The 27,620-nt window shown below is 35.9% G+C and overlaps 1 protein-coding gene across 1 annotated transcript; it reads left to right on the plus strand.

Moving 5' to 3' along the window:
• Positions 1-10,973: 10,973 nt before the first annotated feature.
• LOC121427489 (OTU domain-containing protein 3-like) lies at positions 10,974-26,798 on the plus strand. The gene is made up of 9 exons (XM_041623912.1): positions 10,974-11,099; positions 14,249-14,532; positions 15,142-15,290; positions 17,291-17,403; positions 17,949-18,071; positions 18,699-18,851; positions 19,432-19,540; positions 20,727-20,893; positions 23,187-26,798. Exons 2-9 carry the CDS (start codon positions 14,276-14,278, stop codon positions 23,355-23,357), a joined length of 1,242 nt encoding a protein of 413 aa, XP_041479846.1. The 5' UTR covers positions 10,974-11,099; positions 14,249-14,275; the 3' UTR covers positions 23,358-26,798.
• The last annotated feature ends 822 nt before the right edge of the window (positions 26,799-27,620 follow it).

The following is a 27,620-nucleotide window of genomic DNA, read 5'->3' on the forward strand; positions in this document are numbered from 1 at the left end:
AAAATCTTGGCGGCCTAGCTCCCTGCATTGCTTAGTTCATTCGATTTTCTTCCAATTCGTTTGCGTCTTATAACACCCCCCCCCCGGAAAAAAAATCTCACGACCATGTATGAAAGTACTGCTAATGGTTTGTGTATCATTCTGGCCACCTTATATGTACACGAATTAAGACAAAAACCCGAGGTTATGATGTGTTTGTCATTCCGCCCCCTAAAAAGGAAATATATTTATTCATTATGAATCTCAAGAAACTATGCTTTTAGTTATTTTTTAATGTGTAATCCAAACCGAAATGTTTAATTTTAAGATAGGGGTCAATTTTGCGATTTCTTACATGCAGGCCTATACATGTAGATGTATTTTCTTTTGTTTGGATGGGGAGCATGCAGTTTTAGCAGTTGTACCTGGTGCAGCTGCCCTCCGCCCCCCATAGATTCGCTTTTTTTATCTCTCTCATGCCACAACGGTCAGTGGAGAAATAAGTATAAAAAAGGGGGAATTGAGGGGCAGAAAATAGCGTGCAGGAGCATCATTTCTAAAATCTTTCGAGCGAGAGAAACTGTTAAACATTTTTGAAGGAATATCTGATTATTGGTAGATTTCGATATGATATTCAGAAAATGATCCACCCTTTTCCCTTTACCCTTTTTTCCCTCTCATTTCGCTTGGTCGTCGAAGTTTACCCCATCCCAATAGAGGCCTATGCCAGTGATAGTGATGAAAAAATGAGAAAAAATGACATTTTGTCGTCATCAAAAGTTTTTATAGTTGAGTGCCTGGTAAATGGATAGATATATTCATTATTCTTCGGCTAAAGATTTTCAACTGAGGAGTTTAAACTATCGTGCCTGTACATGTATAGGTAAACTGAAGACTTTAGACTATAGTTCGAATAAAAGGAAAAGAAGGTCACGTGCCGTCGCGAGAGAGAGAAAAAAAATGGGCTGGAATCGAAAAACTCTGAAATATGATACCATCTTATGAATATCGTATAAAAATATTTACACAAATTTTGATTTTTGTTTTATTTTTAATGTATAAACATAAAACTGCTCGCTTGCTTGTGACTCTTTTTGTAAATTTTGCCCCATTGTTGTGCCCCTTCTAAGATGTTTGCTGATGGTGCCATGCACGTATGTCTAGACTCTGAATAACATACATGTGTGTTTTTAATCGTGTGATCAATACTGGCAAGTCATAAACAATGAAATTAATCTTTAAAACTCGATCAACAAACTTGTGGGGCGGCGTTGACTAAATGAATCATTTTTTATCTGTGTTTTATCTGATGAGCTGAACGATAAATAATATATATATATATATATATATATATATATATATATATATATATATATATATATATATATATATATATATATATATATATACAGTGCGAGAGCGATGCACGAGGTAAAATCTTTGGGAAATTTAATGTATTTTGTCTTCAAAATTTAACATTCTGGGCATTCCTGAGCAGAATTTTAAAATAAACGTTCTGGTCTGATCTTGGAGAGACCTGTGAAGGACTGTGTGCAATTAGGCATGAAGACATATTTCAACGATATAATAATGCTAGCGCGAAGCGCGAGCTGAATTTTTTTGACATTCTGACCTAAAAGAATGGACACTCCATGCAAGCACATGGAACGGGATAGGTATATACCCAAAGACCTTATAATATATTACTAGACCGAAAGCTGCGCGCGCGTTCAGCACAAAACAAATGAGATTAGACTCCGCCTACCGCGATCATTTGAAGACAAAAATAAGCCCCCATTGACATTCATGAGCGTAAATATATTCATATTCCGGCCTTGTCATTGGCTAAGAGCGTCATTAATACGCGATTTCCCCGATTTGTTGTCATCGATACTAGTGGTATCGTGTTACAGAAGTAATTATTCATTTGACCTCATTACGTCATCTAATTTATTCATTCTGAAACTTTTCTTTCCACACAAAAATGGACCTACGAACACTCCGGTGAGTACGTATAAATTGATATAACCACATGAATTCTGTGGACTATTTACAAATTTCACACTGTATTTTGTGATCTTAGGTTATTTCTCTACCAAATTAGAGAGTTTACTATCATTCTTCTGTTAAAGGAAAGCAGAATTTGGTCTTTGAAATTGAAGTTAGATTGTCATCGTCGCCCAGTGCAGCCTGTATGTTGCTTGCAGTGTTGCGGTTATGCAGCTGTATTAACCACATGTATTTTGTACGGGCTCCTAGCCGATTAATTGGGCATCGAGAGAATTTCGGGCCGGTTCGGAACACCTCCAATTAACAAGGACCAAGGGTGGTATTCTGAGATCCATTTTATCTCAGATAAAATAAAATATTTTATCTCCGTTAAAATCAGTGAGATAAAATACCCTTAAAATCTCTCCGAATTGGTATTCTGAGAACCATTTTATCTTCATTTTATCTCTGTAAGACACACCTATTTTTAAATCAATATCCAATTAGAAACGCGCTTTTATAGCTCTCTCATATCACTCAACCAATCAAAATCCATTCCGCCGGGAGGTGTGGCAAAGGGTTGGGATTGCGTCAATTTATCGACTTCAAATACGCTTGCACTATACGCTTACGCGTCTTTACGGAGATTTCTTTTTAACAAAAAGGACAATACTCTCATATTTTTTGGAGGCTTCATCGAATCTTTTCAAGCATCATTTCAAAGGCAATATTAGTCAAGAAAAGTCTTATGAAATACTCTCTGATTGTACAGGAACAACGTTAAGGTGTTATTCTCAATAAATATATAATTTTTCTTCATTTTCATGTCACCATTTGGGGTTAATTCACCCAGAAATATTGGTGAAATCAACGTCGCAGAGATAAAATAGCCTCTACCCTCTTTTAAGTTTATTTTATTTTTGTCTTGAAAGTAACATGGGCGTAAGCACATCATCTGCGTTGCAATGGCCAGATACGCGATGGGTATGTGTACGCAGGCATTGTTCTGTTGCGTATCATCTGTAGATACGCAAGATAAAATTTATACGCAAGATAAAATTGTAAATTTTATCTCGGAGATAAAATGTCATCTCAGAATACCAATTTCATTTTAAGAGATAAAATAAAATATTTTAAAGATAAAATGACCTCAGAATACCGCCCCAACCCACGATTGATTAAAGCAAGAAGAATGAAGCTTCTTTTTGTACACTGTAACGTTAGATCTAGAGGGAGATCTGCATCTATCTTCAGTAGATCGAAACCCAGTCAGGAATAAACTGTGAAGTGGAGTGTGGATGAAGATATATTGCCTGTCATTGTGTCAATCCTCACTTTCAGTTTCAGATATCAATTTTTTTTGCATAACTATAGGCTTCTTCATTTAGCCCCCACCCATTTTAACTTATTGTTATTTATAAATAGGGTCTATAGTTAGACTCCTAGACCAAAAGCTTCAGTCTCTCTATTTTGGTTGTTCCGCTGAACTGTGTTGGCTCACTCACGAATAGTAAAAAAATGTCAGAAATTGTTGAATAAATCCCCAGAAACGACGGTTATTCCTGTATACGAAATAATATGCTGCTCTGCATGCATGTTTGTCTTATTATCAATAGGCTAGATCTAGGACCTAGATAGGCCTAACGTTAGATCTAATTTCTAACTTGGTTAACAGAGGATCTAGGCCTAGTCCTAGTGTTACTGTTGCTTCTTATTAATATTATTTTAGACTTAGATCTAGGCCTACGGTACTTCACTTTTATTCATTGATGCTTTCTAATTCTAGGCCAACCTAATTCAAATCGAGCCATCTAAATTATACTTTCCCAACCCGCGACACTTACCCCAGGCCCAGGGCTTATGATCTAGGTCTGTAATTTAGGCCTAGATCTAGGTCTGGGCCTAAACGACTCCATTTACATGTAGGCCTACGAGTATGCCTGTCAGTGTCAGTGGACCAAGGACTAGATCTAATCTTGGTCAATAATGGCAATGAAGTTTAAACTTTTAGCCAGGAATAAAAGACATCAAATCCATATAGGCCTAGATCTCAGTTTAGAACCAAAGCTTTACTTTCTAGGTCTAGATAGATCGAGAGTCCATCGTTACTATCTAGATCTAGACCTACGAGTAATTTAGATACGCGAATGCTGTTGCACAGCTCTGAGTCTTGGACTAGATCTATACTTTCTTACAAATAGATCTAGACCTAGTGCATGAGATGAAATTATGTTAAAGTCAAATGAAATAAGATTCGGAAATAAAAAGATGCAGATGTTTCTTTTTGGGGGGGAGGGCAGACATTTGAAAAAATTTAGAGAAACCTAAAATTCAGAAAGCGAGGGCCAGAAGTAACCAATATTACCTATGGCCGTTTTGTGCATTTTCTAAAATAAAATTGAAGGATGTCATGCAATTCTTTTTTTGATGAAGGTTTTCACATTTCATCTCTTACCCAAATCCCTCCCCTATACATACGGCCATGAAAAATATCACTTCTTATTATTGTACTCTCTTTTCTTTCACAAACAGGTTGAGTTTGAAGAAAAAGAAAAACAGGTTGAGTTTGAAGGACAAGAAAAACAGTATAGAGGTCTACCTATTTTGCAGATTCTCATCCAGGTATAAAAGTTAAACTAACCCATTCAAAATTACAGATACATTACATGCATTGAATGTTAACCATGTTTACATTAAATAAAAATAACCTGAGCCACAAAGAGGTAGGATCTGTACGGAACATACACTTCTTAAATATACAGGCTCTCGAGTCTAAAGTAGAACCAATGTCAAAAGTTATGTACTTTGGGCAAATTTATAAAATTAGGACATGTCCTTGATCTACTAGTAATTAAATTGCCTTTTTATTTCCTATTTGTTTATAAACAAAGCAATATTTATTTTTCATGAGTTATATTTTATAAAATTCATTTTATTCATTCTTTAGTGTGATATTCATATTTCATATTTGTAGATTTACGATTTTTTTTTGGTTTTACATTTTGTCTAATAGGATGATGCAATTTGACAATTTCCATGGAGGTGATTGATGATGATAAATAATTGGTGAAGTAGGCCTAATAGAACAGTGCCTGGACCACAGAGAGAAATACAAACTACAGCAGTTATATGAGTGAGTGAGTGAGTTAGTTAGTGATTATTTTTGATAATGGAGGTTGTTCACATTTTTTTGGCAACAAATAGACCTGCCTTTGAAAAACCCATTTCAATTTTGTTTCTAGATTATAGTTAGTGTCGTTTTTAATTACAGATCAAAATATTCTGTGCAACAAAACATATCAACTTTAATTCTGACTATTCATATAATTTACATATGTTAATTTATATATTCATATTTACAAGAAATCTCTGTCATTTTTTCGAAGAGTACATGTAGTTAGAATGGAGAGTGGTATGTAAACTGCAGAGAACATGTTTAAGTGATATGCTTTATAGAAGTACAACTTTATAATTAGAAGTAAGATTTCCAATGGTATGTGTTGAAGAAACATATATACCTATGCATAGTCGCACTTTTCTTAAAAACATTTGTTTTATAAATCATGACAATTTAATTGATTTTCTTTCTCTATTTTTTTCAATCTGCAGGACTGGTGTAACAGATGTTTTCATTCAAGAAATCCAACTATTGAACATTGAAGACTTAGGAACCACGTGATGAAGATGGAAAATGTTTTTTTTCCAAGTCCAATTAAAAAAAAATTATTATCACAACCCAAATTCATGACGTATGAAATTTCTTATTGATTTTCATTAAAATTGGTTGCAAAAAGAGAAGCTATAAACATACAAATAGGAGCAGCGGATTGAAGTTGCTTGAAAGTGGGGGGGGGGGGGCACAGGGAAAATGCTGTTTTATGTGAAATTTTTAAAAAGTTGCGAGCAAGCAAAATTTTGACATTTTAAAAACAAATATCCAATTTTGTGATAGATTTCGACAAAATATTCAAAATGATATATTTCACCCTTTGCTTTTCTTTTTTTCCCCTTGGTCGTGATTTTTTTTTTTTTTTTGGGGGGGGGCAAGAGCATTGGCAGCGGAAGGCAAAAAATTTAGGGGGGTCCACCTGAATTTATCCACCTAAATCTTAGAAGGGACCGCAAAAATTTCCAGCAAAAAAAAAGGTTGTCAACCAGAATTTTAGGGGGGGGCACAACAATTTTAAGGGGGGGTCTACCTGAATTTAGGGGGGACGCAGGAAAAAAAATTGACGAGCAAAAAAAAAAAAGATTCTCAACAAAATATTTAGGAGGGGGGACTGTCCCCCACCTCAAATTTAGGGGGGACAGGTCCCCCTATCCCACCGCTTCCACTGCCTATGGGCAAGAGTCCTTCAAGCCCCCCCTCCATCTGTACGAACCTGCTTATATACCCCACTCACATGAATTATTAAACTTAATGCACACAGGATTTCCTTCAGAAGTATATTATAGAAATGAAAATATTGTTTTCTTGTTTCAAAGGGCACTCGTCATGGTGACCATAAAACAGATCCTTCTCAAGTGAAAGGGGCACAGAACAAATTCTTTAGAAGTGCTCTTCTTGGGTAAAAGGGGGCAGTGATTCAAGAAAGGGCACTTTCAAGAAGGCGAGGGGGCACTTTGTATTACATGAAACGGGCTCTCAGATGGAAGGGCACAGAACACGTGGGGGGCATTTTTGGGTGAAAAATTGCATATAAGGAAGAGCACTAATTGGTATTACCTAAAACAGGTTCTCATCAGGTGAAAGGGACACAGTACACGTTCGTGAGGGGGCATTTTTTCAGTGCTTCAAAAAGTAGGGGGAATTGTGCCCCCCCCCAGCATACAAAAACATATTTATTTTGGTTCAAACTATTAACATACGCTTAAGAAAAAGGTAAAGCTTAATCCTCTGATAATGTGATTTTTTTTCTGGATAATTAATAAAATTCACCACTAACCAGAAAATTCCTTCATGTCTTTCATTTGTGTTCATATAGTATTTGTACCGAGCTAAAATGAAAGGGATTTGGAATTGGCAAAATTCAAAGTGAGACGGAGATCGAGAGAGGGAAAGAGTGATGAGAAGTGGGTTGAAAAGAGATGAGAAAGAAATGGAGGGGCACATAATTATGAAGAGATAATTTAGAGGGGGTGGTGAGAGAGCTGGTGTTGGAAGTAGGAACAAAAGGGGTGGAAGAGAAATAAGACGAGATTTTTGGAAACCAGGAGACAGATAACAAGTGGGAAAATAAGAAGGAAATATATGAAAAGTTAAGTTGCAAAAGGGGCTAGGGCCACTCCAAGAAAATCATTTTTTTTTATTCTCCCATATTGCAATATTCTTATGCGAAAATGAATTTTCATAATACCCTACCATTAGAAATTCAAAATTGGGTATAAAAGAAATCTACTTATCTTCATATTTTTTAAGATATTATTTTCCAGAAAAATTATGAATGGACCTAACCCCTTTTGAAAAAAGTGAATTTTCTTTTTTTAGTTCACTTTTTTTATGGGAATTTCAACTTTTCTATGGTATCATCTTATAGAGCTACTAAAAATCAATTAAGACATAAAAATCAAATTTGATTAAAAATGGACCTAACCCCTTTTAAAAGTGAGCTCTTCATATGTAGGAGAAGGGCGGCACAAAAGAACATGAGTGGGAAAATGATTAAATGGAAAAAAAAAACAGAGTAAGAAATGCTGGAGAATAAAGGGGACAGGAAACATATTGAGCATGATAAACTGGGGCCCGTTTCATCATGAGTTACAAGTATGGTAACTACGAATACCAATCATAATCAAGGTTCCCACGGTTATCACAATAATAGCGATGTTTAAATAGCTCAGTGTAATTCATTATGAAACGGACGCCAGAAGAAAGCAGGCACGGGGATCCATGAAGATTTTTTTTTTTACTTCTCCAAATTAAATTTGTAACAAGAAATTACTCTTTTAGTGGTGAAAGTTATTTTTTTCAGTATTCATACTCAACCAGTGAAAATGAATACAAAGTCATCATACCTTGCCCATACAAACATAATTTTTAAAAATCTCAATAATCATATTAACAATATTTGACCTGAATGTGTACTGCGTTGCCATATTTATGTATCAGTATTTTAAAAATGTTTTGCCTGAATGTTTTAATGATTTATTTTTCAAAGGGCAGTCAATAAATATGCAACAAGAAACTATAATGATCTATACTTGCCAAAGTACAAATATGATTTTTCTCGTTCCATTATTAATTATAGAGGACCTATTATTTGGAATAATTTGAAATCAGAACATAAATCTTATCAGTCAATGTCTCTTTTTAAAAGACAATACAAATCATATCTTATTAATCAATCGTTCATTAAATAGACTTTCAGTTGCCTGTTTTTTTTGCCCTTTTGTATTTGGTGTATACTTTATTTATTTATTGTTATGTTATGTTCGGGGACTAGCCTTGATAGGCCTTTGGCCTTTGCTGGTCCCCTGCATCCGGTACTTGTATGTTGTGCTTTCATTTGTTGTAATTGTTATCTCTAAAATTGTATTTTGCTTTTTTACCATGCCTCTTTATAATACTTGTAAATATTGTTTTATCATGTTAAATGAATGATTTTATCTTGGATGCAATAAAAGGCCATATCGGCCAATCAATCAAAAAAAAAAAAAAAATACCATCATTGTAATAACCATGATTTGCCCCCACCCCACCTCCACCTTTTTACCTAATCGCGACTTGATCTACTCTTTTCATCTTCCCTTTTAGAATTAGCATAGGCCTATAAGACGCAATACAAACATTGTTTTGTTTTTAAGTGATATCGCTTGTGATATCGATACTTTATAAAGCGCAACGTATCGTCTCAGATTTGCACTTGCTTGATTCGCTGAATCCTTCGCGTCACGAGCGCGTAACAAAATGAATACATTAATAAATTTGCCAAGTTGACCTTTGTCATTGCGCTGGTGTGCGTATTGTCTAATACACGTACAAAACCACAGTTGACGAGGGAGCATCGTACGAAATTAATATTAATGGGGGCTTATTTTAGCTTCTAATGGATTAAACAAAATGGCGGTAGCTTCGGGGGCCTGTATATACCTCACAACGATGCGAGCGCGAACGGAAAAAGGAGACTTCAGACCAATACATGTGAAACTCTATTCATGTTTTGTGAATCATGAAAAGAATGGGTGATTGGGTATCTTCCTTCATTAATAATGTGAATAAGAATTGCGAGCAGAAAATTTGTAATACTCTGATCTGAATCTGGATAAGAACAAACTGCATATCTCAATAAACAAGCTAAATATGCTGATATTTTTTAAAGATAATTATTTGACCTAGGACCGGAACGTTCTAAGGACATCAAAATGATGACTATCTTCCTTTTCCTCTTCCTAGGCGCGAGATGAAGCTTCTCGATATTCCATTCTGAAAAAGGGAACAATTTAGTTATAAACGTTATTATCTATCTAATAATCTAATACGCCGTATGAGATTGCGAAATTTGATGATTATTAAGGCCTGAATACTGGATATTTTAACACTTTTGTAATTATTGATGTGATATATGGGTTAATAACTTGATATATTGTGAACAATGAGAGCGCGCAGCGCTAGCTGATAAGTTTGACAATCAGACCTGAAAAGGGAAGACAATATGGTACTTGGCAAATCAAATAAAGCGAACTCTCTCTCTCTTTTGAGCCTCCTCTCTGCGGAGGTTAGCGATAAATCGAGGTCACTAATAGAATTGAGGAGTTGAAATCTATAGCTCATTATATAGTTAGCATAAGAATAAGACTATACATTTGATGTCCATGAATTTTATATACAGTGAAGAGTCATCTTCAGGATAGAATCGTTAACAGTATGAGGAAGGGAAGGGTCATGCGGCAAGAGCCTGGCGCAAGTCATATCAAAGGGATAATGGGTGTTGAGTAGGGTATTTCTTGGAGAGGAATGAGCTAAAATGTTGATATTCAGACTAAAACAGACATTTTACTAAGCGCTTGTAAACAATTTGCATATCAAAAGTATCGAAAGTTCGCTATCCGAGCTGTGATATGTTTTGTATATATTGACTTCAAAATTTGGTATTTTAAAACTTCATGTCAGCCTATTATGAGCAAGTTAATCTCATCGATCAATGCAAACGCAAAGCGCGGGCGAAAAAATTATATAGTGACATGAAAGATTTTTTTAAAATTTTCCAAGTCTTCCCCTAAATTTATATTATTTACTCGTCTTCCTCCCCTTATTTTTCTTCTTCATTTTCCTCCTCCCTTTCTCCTTCTATCCCCCTTTTTTCTCTATTTTTTTGCTCCGCCAATGGGGGGGGGGGGGGCATCGACCCCTGATCCGCCTATGCTATAGGCCTATATGTGAGGCCTTTCTCGCGTGACATTTAATTTATCTTCTTAAAAAATACCCTATCCAAGTATATCAACAAAGTAGTACAGTAAATTTGAGCCAAATTAATTACTTAATTCATTATGTTTTTTTAAATAAAAAATCTATATATTCTATTGCTACATTCACCCATACATAGCCGTACGCAGAACTTTTATGGGGGGGGGGGGGGGTCAGTACGCATAAACTTTTTCCAACGAAAATTGAAAGTGAGGGAGTGAAGCAACCGAGTTAGCCATCAGGGCACCTTTGCTTTTTTACAAGTCAAATCAAAGGATTTCTTGCATTCTTTTGGTAAATTTTGTGAAAATTTCCCGGAAAATTTTCAGCAAAAGTAATGTAAGTTAGTTTAGGGTTAGGTCCTTAGGCTTCATACAACAAGCTTAATTGGTTCCCGTTTCATATACAAATTCTATAACAAATGCACTGTGTTAGCCAATCAGATTGAAGGACTTCAGTTAACTGTTATTCGTTGTTAAAACAGTCTAGTTTGATGAAACGGGCCCAGGATTGAAAATCCCATACGACTAATAAATCGACTGCGATTTTTTTTATATTAGGTCCAGTGCGTAAGTTATCTTTTTTTGTTCAATGACGTCATACAATGTTGCAAGCCGGTTGAGAAGGAAGGGGAACAAAATATACCGTCGACGTTTTTAACACTTTGAGGAACATTTTAATCTTATTTGCAAAGGGCATTTGCTTTCCGGTAAAAAATACATCTCAGGTACAGTATGTTTTCATTATATTTACATTTGAAAGACGTTTTCTGTGTATTTTTTGCCCGAAATCTGTGTAGGATGGGACAGTGGAAAGGCCATTTAATAACTCCTAGTCCCATGTATGTAAAATCGTGTTATCAATGTAAGGAAAAGTGGTCGAACATTTTGAAATGAGAGAGAGAGAGAGAAAGGGTGGAAAGGTGGGGTATATTTCTGAGTCGAAATATTTTTACGTGATTATCAATCATCATGCCTTTTATCTAACATATTAGCTTGTAAAAATTATAAAGTGGTGCTATTGCTAACGTCAAACGACACGAACGATGTGCATGATGTGTAACTGCAATTGCAAACTCGCTATTTAAATTGGATCAACCTAGTCTTGAGCCTTTGAGGACTCCATGATGATGTCTTTTTTTAATCCTTTGACATAAACTTCTTCATCATTGGAGTCTTGAATCCCCAAAACAATGATGGATTTCCTACTCCTAGGGAAATCCATCTTCACCCAAATGGTCGTGATTTTATTCATCTCTACAACTTCTTACGCCAAATGCGTAGAAAGGTGTAAAAAAATAGTCAATTAAAATGTTAAAAAATGAAGGTTTCTTACCAGACTAGTCTGTCCTGTCATATAGCGAGGTGCAATATAATTGAGATTAGTTACCTCCACCGTTAAATTGTGCGTTTTTGTACTTCATAGTATGCAAACGTTTATAAGAAGCTCGGTCGAAGCTCAATTTTAGTAGTCTGTAAGAATTAACATCACTAAATATAATCATCAGAACAAAAGGAAGAGAGAGGGAGAGACGGAGAGAGATCAGTAGAATATTCTTATTCGAATCTCTTTGTTTTTTTCACATAATTCAGGATGACTTTATAGTCTGCATTTCTTCCCAGTAATGTTGCGAGGTCTGATATTGGCTTGTTTAATTTCAGGCTTCTTTGCATAGTTCTTCTTTCTCTTTCATGTAGTAAAAAATGTTCTTTTGTCTCGGGAGCCTGACAATGGGAACATAAACCATTTTCATGTTGATTACGTTTATACTGATAATAATTCAATTTACATTTTCCAAGTCTTAGCCGGTGAATCATAGTCTCTTCAAACCGAAGGAGACCTTGTTAACTAATTGTTTCTGCCACGTTGCGTTGGATGCTAAATAAATGTCTTCCTTTAGATGAGGATACCCATTGAGCCTGCCAGATTTCTTTATAAATCAAAGACATGTGGTTTTTCCTAACTCCTCTTTGATATATGGAATGTGTAATTCAACTTCTTCTTTTGATGCTCCTTTTTTTTGCTAAAAGGTCTGCCACTTCATTCCCGTGAATACCGCAAAGGGATGGTATCTATTCAAAATTGACATAAATATCTGATGATTGTAAAACTTTGATTTTATACAAGATATCAACAATAAGATTGTTTTGAATTCGATTGCTTTCGAGTGCTTGAAGAGCTGACAATGAATCTGTAAAAATTACCACGGACATACCGCTGTTATCTCCTAGCCAATCAAGTTCCGTTACCATTGATGTTAATTTGGCTCTCATACTTACAGAATTTAATCTATAGTATCTTTTAATATCCAGTTCTGGTATATAAAAAGCAGAGTCGGTTCTCTTGTCTTCTTGTTTGATCCATCAGTGAAGATCTTTAAGTAACCTTTCCATCTTGTATGTGTCCTTTCTGAGACACAGTTTTTCATATTATCTTGTAGTAAGTTACGTTGTTTGTTGATGACATTATGAATATAGTACGATATATTTGGCATTTCATATGACCAAAAAGGTTCTTTTAATATTCTTTGGCTTAGTTGTTCAATTTGGATTTCTTCATTGGGCTTACATGCTGTAACTACAAATGGTCACGACCTGATTTCCAAGTAAATTGATCAATATACCAGGAAGGTTCAATAATTTCTATAGCGGGATGATGAGTATGGGTCATTCCGTGCCAATTCACCCAATGAAGGTGCAATTTTGCACCCAACCCTCTCGGATTGGTTGTGAATTGGTACATATAAAATTCATCATGGCCCACGCACATAACAGAAAAAATTAGTCAGATCGGTCCCTTGGTTCTTGCGCTATGGCCCGCCCTTTTCTCCTTGTTTTGACAAAAATGGGCGTGACCTTCAAATTTCAATGGCCATTGTGTCGTAACGTGTTGACCAATTTTCATGAAACTGGTACCAATCAAAAGGAAATTCAGAAAGGAATCCAAAACATGCATCAAATAATGTCTTGGAGCGATTTATAAGGTAATGACCTTTGACCTTGAGTTTGACGCATGGACAAATAATTTTTTACCTTGATTTTCATGTATGTTAATTATTTGTATGATATGTTAAAACCAATGACGATATTTTATTTCTTCACCTTTTAAAACTCTTCCAAAGATACCATGAAATTTCACTCTAGTCTCACATACTGATATTCATGTTAGTAAAGTGTTCACCAGTTACATGATTTCTTCCAATCTTAAGTCACAGTATGCAAACACATGAAAAGAAATTACTCTCATCAGTTCACAAATGAAACATTAAACATTTATGCTCATGAATAGGTATCTGTTTATGCATTTTGATGTTCAGCAATATATATCATATATATATTATGGGAGCCTGAAATGGCATATATCCACCTTGAGCACAACGTAGCCTTGAGGACTTTGTGATGATATTTATTAAATATTTTGACATATACAGTACTTCTTCATCACGAAGCCTTGAACCCCCTCCAATAGCGCCATAAGCGAGACCAACACACCGGGATGGATTTTCCTAGGAAATCCATAGTTAGAGGGTGAAATCGGTTTGTGCGGGTGAATTTTATTTATCTATGAACCTTCATACGCTTAACATGTATAAAGGGATAAAACTTATTTCACTATAAATGGCAAAAATGAGAGGTTTCTTACCAGACCGATCTCGTGTAGATCCCTCGATCCGTTTGTCAACAAAGCACGTCTTTCGGATGGTGACGTTAAAGATCGGTCCCAGACGTAAATAATCATATCTGATTGATAAACGTCTGACAAAACTCAAATACACACACACACACTCACAGAATTACCATACCCCCAATCCTAAGTCTAAGAGTAATGAGTATTGCATGTTTATTAAAGTCTTTACTTATTTCTTGCAACCTTCAGGGCTTTTATAGTAGAACGCCGTAAGAGATGGCCCGCTCTGCAGCTCAGAACCAACAGCGCCAAGGCCAGCGGTCCACTCAGTCACAGAGACAGGGCCAGGCCAAGCCAAGCAAAGGTCAGCGTCAGGATGCAGCGGAACGGAAGAGGGACGAACGAGCCATCAGGAATGCTTACAGGAAGATGAAGAAGGATGAATCTTACCTTGCCGACGATCAGAACTTTGCCAGCTTTGCCACCCAGCTACAGAGCATGGGTCTCCAGCTGAGGGATATCCCTGGCGATGGGTTAGTTTTAACACTCAAAATAATATGTTCTGTACAGAGAAATTTGTTTTCCTGTGCATTCCAAATTACATTAATGTTTTTAGCTTAATGGAAAATATTGGGGCTCCTTTCCTACTCATCTTTTTGAAGCTACTAACAGTTTATTTTATGTTATTTTTATTTTTGAATGTTAATTTTTTTGTCCTTTAAGGTCAATGAACTTAGACCAACCATGCTGGGGGATCAATATTGGAAATCTTAACCTGAGTTTAAGTTTTTGAAATGTCATCATAACTTAGAAAAAGTATGTGGACTAAGTTCATGAAACTTGGACATTGGGGTAATCAAGTAATACTGAACATCCTGCTCGAGTTTCAGGTCACATGACTGAGATGAAAGGTCATTTAGGGTAAATGAACATGAAATATTTCATGTAACAGGAGGTGTCTGTCTGTAAATGTCTTGACTATCTTGATGCTGTGAACCATTTATCAATAGAGGCTGAAAAGAAAATAGAATTTGGTTTATATTCTATCAGTGGGTGGTAAATGACATTTAAGATCAATTTCCTGTAATGAGTGTGACCATGATGCTTAAAATATTTTTGATTTCATGATGATTCTCTCTCAGGAACTGCTTATTCCGGGCCCTTGGGGATCAGTTGGAGGGACACGGGCGCAACCATATGGTCCACAGGTTGGATGTAGTCCAGTATATGAGGGATCACAAGGAAAACTTTGAGCCGTTCATGGAAGATGATGTTCCCTTCGAGAGACATTGTGAGTATAATAATAATAATAGGCATTTAAATAGCGCCATCTATCTAGAAATATTCTATTCCGAGGCGGGTTATTATTATTATTACCCTGGCTTTAGCTCAAGCTGCCTCTCAGCGCTCATGTATTCAAGGAATTAATCCTGCCGGGTACCCATTCACCTCACCTGGGTCGAGTGCAGCACATTGTGGATAAATTTCTTGCTGAAGGAAATTATGCCATGGCTGGGATTCGACCCACGGCCCTCTGTTTCAAAGTCAGAAGACTTATCCACTGGGCCATAATGCTCCACATCGTTACTGATTACTGATTACTTATTATTATCGTTATTACTGTCTTTCTTGGGCAATGATGGTGAGAGACATTAATTATGAGTACAATCATTTGTTAACATGTTGTTGGCAGTGATTCGTGGGATCATTGTTGAGTGGAATTGGGAAGCCAGTAGTCGTAGTTATAAAAAACACCACCACCACACAGGTTGTCATAACCTTAAAGGGATGGTCCAGGCTGGAAATATTCATATCTCAATAAAAAGAATAAAATTCACAGAGCAAAATGCTGAAAATTTGATCAATATCGGATGACAAATAACAAAGTTATTGAATTTCAAAGATTTACATTATTGCAGTGAAACAATACTAGGCATGTCTGTATGCATATTCACTAAGTGGGTTGATGATGTCATATCCCCACTTGTTCTTTTGTATTTTATTACATGAAATAAGGTTTATTCAAAATTTTGCCACCGAGATCAAAAACAATTGGGTTGACTACTGATTAAGAGCATTAGTTATTTATTACCGCAACTTATTTTATCATAACGAAGACGCATCATTTACACATGTATGAAAAAATTAAACATTTATGATAATAATAATAATACATATGATTTCTATAGCGTCTTTTCCATTTTGATTAAATGCTTAAGGCGTTTGAAGGGAGTAAGACATAAAAGTAAAGAGAACTAAGAGAAGTACAAAAAAAAAAGACAAATTTAAAAATGAGGAAAAATGACTGTCTTCAAACCTAGTACCTGCTGGTGAACAAAAGCAATTTTAGGTTGCCCTTAAAGGATGTTGCAGAGTTTGAGTTTTTTAGCTCCTGTGGCAGTGAATTCCACAGGACTTGTCCGGCATGAGCAAAGGCTCGATCGCCCCAGGATTTTTTAGATAGTGGGATATGCAAGAGACTAGATTGGGATGATCGCAGTGTGCGTGCAAGTTGATAGTGGTGTATAAGAGATGATTTCATGTAATAACATAAGAAAAAGGAAAGTGGGGATGTGACATCATCAGCGCACCTAATGAATATTCATGATGATGTGTATATAATTGTTTTCACAAAATGATAAACTTTAAAATTCAATAACTTTGTTATTTGTTATCCAAATTTGATGAAATTTTCAGCATTTTGCTCTGTGAATTTTCCTCTATTTATTTCGATATAAATGTTTTCAGCCCAGACCATCCCTTTAATTGAAGGCATTGTTTGTACTAATAGTTTTCCCAAATATTTTTATGATAATATCTCATTTTTAGGAATACATGGAAACGAATTCAATTGATTTTGTAAGCTAATATATTTTTATTGAAAATTAATTTGATTTCAATCAAAACAGGAAAAAATGAACAAGCATACTGATTTATTGAAAAAAAATGTATGTTGAAGCTTTCATCTGTCAAACATAAATTGGTCTGTGCAGAATTTTGATTTAATGTCTTATTTTTAAATGAACTATTTTGTTCAAAGATTGATTTTGCAGCTCCAAAATTATTGAAATTAATAGAATTCACTTGAGGTACATATACATGTAGTCATATCTTTTACAAGCATATACCTATCAGATATGATAATTATGATTACATCTTTCTGCTGAAATATGCAACTTTGTTTTGAATCTTTGTCCATGGCTAGATTACCAGTGTATCCCAAAACACCCAGTTTTGTCACAGCTTGATTTGGTAAAAGTATTTCATGTCTCTTTGTATTCATATATACAGTATCTAACTTGGCCAAGCCTGGTACTTATGCAGGGAACGACAGTATAGTGGCCTTCGCTCGCCTCTTGAAGGTTAATGTGGTCATTCATCAATTGAATCTTCCAGTTTGGAGGGTAAGTATTCTTTTATGATGATGATGTTGATCAAGCAGCAAATCCATAAACCAATCGATCAATTAGATATTAAAGAGTTTATGAAATTATTGTATCACATGTAGTCACTGGTTTGATGAAATGAATTGATGTATGATTTATCAACTACCAAGGAAATATTCAATCATCTAGTCAACCAACCAACTGATCAGGAAATCTTACCCATCTAGTTCTTAGATCAGTCTGTCATTGATCAATAGATATATCAGTTGATCAATCAATTTAATCCAGTCTATCAACCAATCAGAAGGTCAATCAGTTGTACCCCGTTTAGATCTATTCTTCTCTGGTGTCACACTAGACAATCGGCCTTCAAGATGCCATATTTTCACCATCGCCCACATAACCATCATATATTTATTGCTATTGACCTTTCAGATTGTAGGTTCAGAGAAACCTTCATATATCCTACCATAATGGAGATCACTACTCTAGCGTAACGAAACTGGGTGATAATACAGATTGCACTCATGACCATTGTATATTTCTTACTATTTACCTTTTAGATTGTAGGTTCAGAGAAACCTTCATGCAAGGAGCTTCATATATCCTACCATAATGGAGATCACTACTCTAGCGTAAGGAAACTGGGTGACAGTTCAGAAAAAGCCACCAACTTCCGTGGTGAGGTAATTACAGTCACATTACTATGATCTTGTAGACCATATATGTTGAGATTTTCAGGGCAAGTCCTTTTTCCCTGGAGCGAATTTCCCTATAACAGCAAATGAGAAATATTGAAAAGGGCGCAAAAATATCAAAGTCTAAGGCATTGAGGCAAGTCAATAAGGCATCCAAGACCTCAGCTACTTTCTCAAGCTTCAATTATTTTGTCTCCCAAACCATCAATGCTGAAGCACTGCTATCAATTCTTAAAGAGAAAATCAAGTAAAATTATAAAGAATAAAGGTTCAATTCAAAAGTGGTGTTATTTTGGGGAATTTGCAACTGAACAACTGCAAAATGTTTTTCTCCTGACATATAAAAATGATGAAAAAGCAAGAAATTGTGAAAAAATGTTCTTGTGAATTTCCTAGGTTGAAGTGAAATCATGTAAAACTATTTTTATGAAATGTATAGCATGTGCAATTATATCATGTATAACCCTAGTGTAATAATAAATATACTTAAAAAACACATATGTTACCCAGGGTAGCCACTGCAATTCTGAAAACTGTTCTACCAAGTGTGTATTATCTTTGTATAGCTCCTCTTCTATTTATGTTACATTTGCTTTCTTTCTCTTATTTTTCTAGTCGTCTAGTTCAGATGATATAAAAACGAAGACCAAGTCCAGGACGAAGTCCAAAGTAAGCGACGAGACCGATTCACCATACACGAATGGGGCGGTAGAAGAAAATGGTCTTACGGATCTAGAATTTCATATAATGGATGAGACGGGTTGTGAGGTAAGTCATTTGGTCTACTAACGGTAGGTCTAATTTTCCAACCAGAAAAGAAAATGGTCTTACTGATCTATAATTTTATAGTATGGATGGAACAGGGTGTAAGTTAAGTCGGAGGTAAACACTCATTTGATTTTCTATCAGTTGGTCTAATAGTCATTTTTTCCAGCTGTAAAAGAATATTGTCCTACTTAACAAAAATTGCGTATTATGGGTGAGACAGGTTAGGACATCACCAAGGTGGCCAATTCTAAGTCTCCATATTTATAGTGATTACATCTTTTTAAAACTTTTGAAAATTAATTGTCTAATATTGTTAAAACTTTTACCTATCTAAATGTATGATTCTTCTTTTTCCTCTAAATCTTAACTTTTATTTTATTGTATTCATAATTGAATCTTCCAAGAATGAAGTAAAAATAATTTTTTCTCTCTCTGATTACCCTTTTGATATTATATGAAAAAGAACAGTGTTTTTTTGTTTGTTTGTTTCAATTTTACCTGCTTAAACTGTAAAGTGCTTTGAACATGTTTTGGTGAAAACGTTTCTATGTAAATATCAAAATGTCTATATTTCTTGCAGAATGTGCAATTAATACGAGATACCTTCATGGACCAAGATTATGATGTAGATGCTACTATAGGAATTTTACTTCAATTAACCAACGCAGATTGGGACACTCTTTCTCATGGTAAGATCACCTACTTTTAATACAAGGGTTTCTGGTACATGTAACTAGAAAAGGATTTTTTTAATCTTAAGTCTTGGCCCCACTGCACTTACGGATGCAGAGAGGATGTAAAATGGAAAAGATCTTGCCATCAGTTGGAAAACATTATGTATCGGTTGTGTACTCTTTGCATACGTGTTTTATACACTCTATATCCATGGAGCATCCGTCCACTGTGATTTCATGGTTCACCCATTTTTTCCATTGTCTGGAGCGGATGAAAATGGATGGAGCCATCCCAAAATTTTGCTTGTCCGCTGTATCCGTTATGAGTACGTTTTGTGTCCGTCGGCCACTGGGACCAGGCCTTAATGTTAGTGGAAGTATCATGGTGTAGCGGTTCTGACTCTCGCCTTGTAGTCTGAGAGTCGTGTGTTCGAATCCAACCGAGGCCAACCGTCCTTTGGCAAGGGTGTCTATTCACACTTTACCTCTCCCCACCCAAGTGTTAAATGGCTACCGGGTATGATACGAAATCCTATGTAGTATGCCCTTGGGAGTGGAGAATGTGTGTACAATGTGTGCATGCATGCCAGGATCCGATGACCAGGGTAATAATAATAATAATTAAGTGGTAGCTTTCAAAAAAACTTGTCCACTCAAGAAAGATTACAAACGCTCCTTTCTGGGACTACCGAATAATGATATTACGGGGGTGATATACTGCAAAACTTTCTTTTCTTTATTCACCATGAAAATGTTCCAAGATTATTTCACATAGTTTTTGTAGAATGATAAATAGGAATTTCAGAATCCTGGGTGATTTTTTGCAAAGATTTAAGTTTTCAATTCAATTTTAATTCAATTTATTGTTTAACCGTAAAATTTGACTGATAATTGCATGATTAATTTGATACTCTCAAGTGCATAATACTTACAGTAAAAAAAAAAGTGAAATTTGTATTGAATTGATTAATAAGAAAAATTAAAGGTTGCCTGCTGGGTGTTTCATAAAGCTGTTTGTACGTTACAAACAACTTAATTAAAGGACCTGTGAACTCTTTTTTTTGTGGTTAATAATATATATGTGTACCATATCCTCAGAGGTGTTGATTATAGTTCCTTAGATAGGGTCACCAGTCTTCGTAAAGTTGCCCATAACTTTATGTTTTCTTTTGTTTTACTAAATTTCCACACACCCCTACAGATAGTAACTCTATAAAATCAGGGGAGCGATCGCCTCAGGGGGCAGCAGGCATCTGGTCTGCCGATGGTTCCGGGACTAGGTTGTTTGGCTTGCCGGAGGACAGCGATAGCAGTAGCAGCAGCAAGACGCAACCCAACAGGACTGGAGGTGGGAAGGCCAGAAACCAGGTACAGTTAAAGTGTATGGTCTTCTAATACGCCATCTAGTGGTTGTGACTCCTGTCTCTTAGTCTGAGGGACGGGGGTTCGATTCCCAGCCATGGCTTGTTTTCCTTCGGCAAGAAATTTACCCACTTTGTGCTGCACTCAGCCCAGGTGGGGAGAATGGTAGAAATTCCTTGAATGCTTGAGCGCCTATATGGCGGCTCAGCGAAAGGTGGGTTAATAATAGCTGCACTTTGTATCCTCATGCAAAAAGCACTTTATAAATCCAGCTATTATTAATATCATTATTATTATTATCATCATCTTCATCATCATCATCATCATTATCTTCATCATCATCATCATTACAGTTTAAATGGGATTGCATTTGTTTTACAAAGAGTCATGTGAGATCAGTTGTGCATGGATGAAAGTGTGATTACTTTGATTAACAATCTCTTCGATGGTTATGAATTATTGTACATCAGGAGCAGCATGTTCCCGGTGTCGTAAGTGTTATACATCACATACAAATGTCTTCAAATATGTATAAGGGAGGGAGAGGTTCTGCTTATCATTCATGAATATCTGTCTTTGATTGGACATTATATGAAGCATTTCATTTCATCAACGTTTGGTGTCGAACAAGCTGCCAGATCTTACAAGTTTACTTGATTTTGATTGGCTCAGAAGCACAGTTCAGACGTCACATGCAACTGTCAGATAAGACATACTTTATTAGCTAAGACATTCGATATGTTCTTTTTCATGAAACGCCCCCCTGGTATTATAGGGAGAGTATTTGCATGTTAAGAACCGACTGCCATGTTTTTTTCTGTTTTTGTCTCACCTGCGAAGCAAAGTGAGACTATAGGCGCCGCTTTTCCGACGGCGGCGGCGGCGGCGGTGGCGGTGGCGGCGGCGGCGTCAACATCAAATCTTAACCTGAGGTTAAGTTTTTGAAATGACATCATAACTTAGAAAGTATATGGACCTAGTTAATAAAACTTGGCCATAAGGTTAATCAAGTATTACTGAACATCCTATTAGAGTTTCATGTCACATGACCAAGGTCAAAGGTCATTTAGGGTCAATGAACTTAGACCATGTTGGAGGAATCAACATCGAAATCTTAACCTGAGGTTAAGTTTTTGAAATGTCATCATAACTTAGAAAATATATGGACCTAGTTCATGAAACTTGGACATAAGGTTAATCAAGTATCAATGAACATCCTGCATGAGTTTCACGTCACATGACCTAGGTCAAAGGTCATTTAGGGTCAATGAACTTTGGACGAATTGGGGATATCTGTTGAATTCCCATCATTACTTTGAAAGTTTATGGATCTGATTCATGAAACTTGGACATAATAGTAATCAAGCATCACTGAACATTTTGTGCAAGTTTCAGGTCACATGATCAAGGTCAAAGGTCATTTAGGGTCAATGAACTTTGGCCGAATTGGGGATATCTGTTGAATTCCCATCATAACTTTGAAAGTTTATGGATCTGATTCATGAAACTTGGACATAATAGTAATCAAGCATCACTGAACATTTTGAGCAAGTTTCAGGTCTCATGATTAAGGTCAAAGGTCATTTAGGGTCAATGAACTTTGGCCGAATCGGGGGTATCTGTTGAATTACCATCATAACTTTGAAAGTTTATTGGTCTAGTTCGTTAAACTTGGACATTAGAGTAACCAAGTATCACTGAACATCCTGTGCGTGTTTCAGGTCACATGTCCAAGGTCAAAGGTCAATGAACTTTAGCCGAATTGGGTGTATCTGTTGAATTACCATCATAACTTTGAAAGTTTATGGATCTGATTCATGAAACTTGTACATAAGAGTAATCAGGTATCACTGAACATCCTGTTCCAGTTTCAGGTCACATGATCAAGGTCAAAGGTCATGTAAGGTCAATGAACTTTGGCCATGTTGGGGTTTTTTGTTGAATAACCATCATATCTCTGTAAGTTTATTGGTCTAGTTCATAAAAAGAGGACATAAGAGTAACCATGTATCACTGAACATCTTGTGCGAGTTAGAGTAGTATGCAAAGTCAGCACTGCTGCTATATTGAACCGCGTGATGCAGGTGAGACGGCCAGAGGCATTCCACTTGTTTGAAATAGTGAGGGAAACTTAAGTCTTGTAGTCTACCTGCAAAGTTACGACAGTTGCAGTTATGAAACGGGTCGCAGATCTGTTTTATTTGGAGGAGACTTAAGGTCAAAGAGATTTAATTTGCTCTTCCCCTCCCAAGCACAGGTGATTCCAACAATAATTCAACTGCTCCTTTTTCTCCTTCAGAATTCACGGCAGCAGAAAGTCCAGAAGAGGCTGGAGAAGAAGCAGAGGCAGGCCGAGAGGCATCGGCAGAGAATACAGGGCGAGAACTGCCACAGCAACACAACGACTAGCAGCGATGAGGAGAACAGCAGCGTCGTGCTGGTCGGCCAAATGGGGGAGCTGTCCATCTGACGACGACCCGAACCCGGCACTTAGTTAGATTCACAAAAATAGACACTTCAGGGATTTGATATAGTATCTGCATTTTTGTTCTGTCCGTGGCACCTGTGTTCCGGCCCATTCAACATGGCCAGCCTGCATTGGTTGATTATTCCATGATTGTGAATATGAGTACAATCAGTTCCTGCATAGATGCGCTGAAATAGCTTTGGAACCCTACATGCATTTCTTATTCTAATTCTGTGATGGGGTGTTGCAAAAAATATTTGCAATTAATTGCAAATTGTTCTTTTGCAATTTTACAATGAAATATATGTTGTTTTTGTGGCAAATAAGTCTACACTCATTGCTGCAAGAAGCAAGGGCCCAGGGCCCTGTCTTACAAAGAGTTACGATTGATCCAATCAATCGTAACTCTATGGAAATTTATCAGTGTCATAATTTTTGTCTACAAGAAATTTGCACACTGTCCTTTGTAAACAAAGAGAAGCACAGTGAATTTTCAAGAAAACAATGAATGCACGAATATACATCATAGTCCCGAAGTTTTGTTTGAACAAACATGCATAATAGATGTTGACGTTGCTGGCTGTCCATATTTGTGATTGATTTGATGATCAGTCGTAATTCTTTGTAAGACGGGGGCCAGCAATCACTTCACTGGCGTAAATTCAAGTAGCAAACCTGTTGTTCGGTTGGGGGGTGAACCGTTGTGCCATCCCCCGCCTGAATAGTATGACGTTTATTTACGCCCATGAATCGATTGCAAGATATATGAACGATTTTAGGACCCTAATTAGATTTGAAATTGATCGCAAGTTCTTTGCAATGCCCCATTTTAGTATTTCCCAAGGGGCCGTTGCTTATAATGCAGGAAGAAGCCTGTTTTGACAGGGGTAGCCGACATTGTATGGTATTTCATAGAAAATGCTGGTCTAGGGAGTGTTTCATGGGGGGTTTCATGAAGGGACCGGCCGGAAGTTTTATCCGACCAGTCCTATTTTATCTGACAGTTGCCATAGTAACAGTCTTCTGAACCAATTAAAATCAAGGAAAGTTGTTGGGTCCGACAACCTGTCGGACATAAATGTTGGTGAAACGATCCCCTGAACTCTGTGTTTTTAACCCTCTCTCTCACACTCAAATGAATTATTGGTTTTCATAGCCGCCATGCTTTTTTGCTGCACTGTCTTTTCACTGATATTTCTGCTGCAGTGCTTGACTGGAAATGATAATGAAAATATATCGAGTTCCTTCTCCAAGTTCTTGAAATGATAATATTTCATTACTTTTCAAATGAAAGTTGAATTATTTACAGAATTAAAACCTCAATTCCTGCAACAATACACCAGGCAATGACAAACGCCAAGAAAACGTAAATACAGATTATAACCAAACAAGTCAAGTCCTGTCTCTTTTATTTTTCATAGATGTATTCAAAATTATTTCATATTATGGTATAGGCTTCATGCCTCAAAATAGTTTATTTTTTGTGTTAAAAGTTTCACTTTTTCAATCTTAACATGGAGAATTGTGCTCCATATTGAATATTATTTCTTGTTTTATATTTATATTTTTTTCTTTATCTTGCCCTTTGTTTCCTTTTTATTCTTACAATTATTTATTTTAAACAATGTGGTGAGGAAAATAAGAGCACTACGAGTATTATGCAGTGGGAATTCGTTAATGAGATTAGAAATGTGTATCAGTATTCTTAATATGATGAAAAGGTGATATATATAAAAAAAAGTTGTATCGCTTTATTGATTAATTATGATTTATTGTTGTAGTGATGTGTAATTTCATAGTCCCAAGGACCTTTTTTTATACCGACTTTAGTTTTAAAAGGACTTTTATTATATTTTTTTCATACATGTATACTTTAAAGGGCATACAAAGTTACAAACCAGCAGCTTTAATAGCGTAACCTCAAGTCTTCTTATACTCCTATCTGTCCAGGTTTATTTCCCATAATGCAACATTTTCAGTGTAGTCTTGTAATGTAGGCCCACGTGAATGATCAACCAATCCACTACTCGATGCAATAATTAAACTGTGAAGTTGGCAAATTAGCTACGTTTCCTTTAAAATACATTTGAGTTTATCTGCAAAATGAAATTATTGGCTAATTTATTCTCTGTATTACTAATGGTAGTATGTTGAAAGGTATATTTTAAGATGGAAAATTGCCAATTTGTCTATTGCCAACTGGTCCACTCATCACATGGGCTACCTTCATTAAGTCTAATGCCATTTCGTCCATTTGGTCCAATTATCACTTTGTCTAAGCACCAGATCGTCTATGACCACTTAACCAGTTGGTCTAATATCCATTATGATTTCATTTATTTCGCCCAATTAACACCAGGTCCAGTTATACCAAATGGTATATAGACCTAATGGCTACTGGACTGACTGGTCATAACTTATTAGACAAAATGTTAAAGGACGAAATGGGAATTAGACCATGTGGATAGTGGACGAACTGATGGTAGACCAAATGATAGTAGACAAGTTGGTAAGTGGACAAGTTGGCATTAGGTCCATTGAAAATTAAGACTAGCTATTAATAACAGAGTCAGTGAGAGATTACATTACACAAAGTGAAGGTCAATACACCCCACCCCTTCCCCCTTTTAAAGGCCTGGAAGTCCTTCTTGGGGGCAGTTGCATATAACTGTTCATAAGTTTAAGAGCGACTTCAAGAACGACTGGTGATCCTTTCTTACAAGCCGAATAATCACCAGTGAATGTATTTACCCAAATGTTCATTGGCGATGGTTAAGCACGTAAGAAAGGATCACCAGTTCTTAAAGTTGCTCTTAACTATGGCCCCCAAGGACTTCCCCTTAAAAAAGGGGGGGGGGGGAGTATTGGAGCACCCACCAGATATCAAATTGTTTTAAAATTATAAAATCAAAGAAGTAGAGCAGTAAGGGTCCACTTCCAATCCAATGAAAATTTAAGGCAGACTGATTGTATCAGCCAATCAGGGTTCATGCAGTATATGCATATGGTCAACAAGACCAACATCCAACCAATCAAAATTGCTGTTTCAAACGTCCAACCCCTGTTGGGCCCAGTTGTACTTTTATTGACATTTAGAGTATTATGTATTACTTACTTTTCATATTGGTGAATTTTGTTGCTTTTATATCGACCTCCTTGCAATGTTTAGATAAATGAATTACCCACAGTAATTGGTACTTAATGAAATAATATCAACATGATTTTTTAAAACTTGTTACTAGATATTAGTTTGGTAATCTTCTTGATTGATGGTTATATAACATTGATGGTTGAAAATAGAGACAAGTATACTGTAACACAAATTTTGCACTTATTTCTACAATGCTGGAAGTGAATGCTATCTTTGCAAGAATGAAATGTTGCTTTTGTACATAGTAGAATATTATTGTACAGTCTAAACTAAATATAATTATATGAGAACACTCCAAAGATTTGTTATGTTGTTTTATTTCTCGTTTTGAAACACCGTAGCTTTAAAAAAACACCAAATTATTTACATCTCTGAAAGGAATCGGTATTTTATTTTTACATGTTCCCATTTTCAACATGATTACCGAATTTACCATAGGTATCAGTTTGATAATTTCTGTTTCCCAATATTTACTGGATGTTAAAGGTCAGGTCCACCTCAGAAAAATGTTGATTTGAATCAATAGAGAAAAATCAGACAGGCACAATGCTGAACATGTAATCAAAATTGGATGTAAAATAAGAAAGTTATGACATTTCAAAGTTTCACTTATGTTTAACAAAATAGTTACATGAACGAGCCAGTTACATCTAAATGAGAGAGTCGATGATGTCACTATTTCTTGTTTTTTATTGTTTGAATTATACAATATTTCAATTTTTACGAATTTGACAATTAGGACCTCCTTGCCTGAAGCACAAAATGTTAAAATAATGGAATTCCACGTGTTCAGGGAGGAATGAAACTTCATTTCACATGACAATGGCAAGAAAATCAAAATATTTCATATAATAAAATACAAAAGAAATAGTGATGTCATCAGTTCCTCATTTGCATACCGACCGAGATGTGCATTTAACTGTTTTGTGAAATGAAGCAAAACTTAAAAATGCCATAACTTTCTTATTTTACATCCAATTTTGATGAAATTTTCAGTGTTATGCTTGTTGAATTTTTCTCTTTTTAATATTCAAATCAAGTTTTTGTTGGGGTGGACTTGTCCTTTACATTTCTATTGTTATTAGATACAAAGATTTAAGAATGGAGTCTCACTT

Source organism: Lytechinus variegatus, chromosome 14, assembly GCF_018143015.1.
Source record: "Lytechinus variegatus isolate NC3 chromosome 14, Lvar_3.0, whole genome shotgun sequence".
In the NCBI taxonomy this organism is placed as follows: Eukaryota; Metazoa; Echinodermata; class Echinoidea; order Temnopleuroida; family Toxopneustidae; genus Lytechinus; species Lytechinus variegatus.